This window comes from Aptenodytes forsteri, unplaced genomic scaffold, assembly GCF_000699145.1.
Source record: "Aptenodytes forsteri isolate BGI_AS27 unplaced genomic scaffold, ASM69914v1 Scaffold332, whole genome shotgun sequence".
In the NCBI taxonomy this organism is placed as follows: domain Eukaryota; kingdom Metazoa; phylum Chordata; class Aves; order Sphenisciformes; family Spheniscidae; genus Aptenodytes; species Aptenodytes forsteri.
The window spans coordinates 74493-74727 of NW_008794158.1; the positions used below are offsets into that span (position 1 = coordinate 74493).

Consider the following 235-nt stretch of genomic DNA (forward strand, 5'->3'; position numbering starts at 1 on the left):
CCCCGTCGCCCGGCCGGGCCCTCTGCAAGGGTGGGGTGATGCGGGACGGGGGTCTGCGGTGGGAAGGGGCGGCTGACGGGATCTGTCCTGGCAGGAATCTCTCCTCCAACGCGCTGCACAGCCTTTCCTGGAAGACCTTCCAGCATCTGCCCCTGCAAGAGCTGTGAGTGATGGGGGGGAAGGCGGGTGCGGAGCATCCCCCACGGGGGATGCACCCCCGGGGTGCCGGGGAGGC

At 70.6% G+C, this 235-nt stretch overlaps 1 protein-coding gene across 1 annotated transcript in view; it reads left to right on the top strand.

Annotated features, from left to right (window-relative positions):
• LOC103899693 (high affinity nerve growth factor receptor) overlaps positions 1 to 235 on the top strand; it is a gene marked incomplete at its 3' end in the record, with an annotated part of 13057 nt that overhangs the window by 6402 nt on the left and 6420 nt on the right. The window contains exon 9 of the mRNA XM_009280205.2: positions 95 to 163. Within this exon, the coding sequence (XP_009278480.2) occupies positions 95 to 163 (69 nt within the window). The remainder of the gene's footprint in view (positions 1 to 94; positions 164 to 235) is intronic.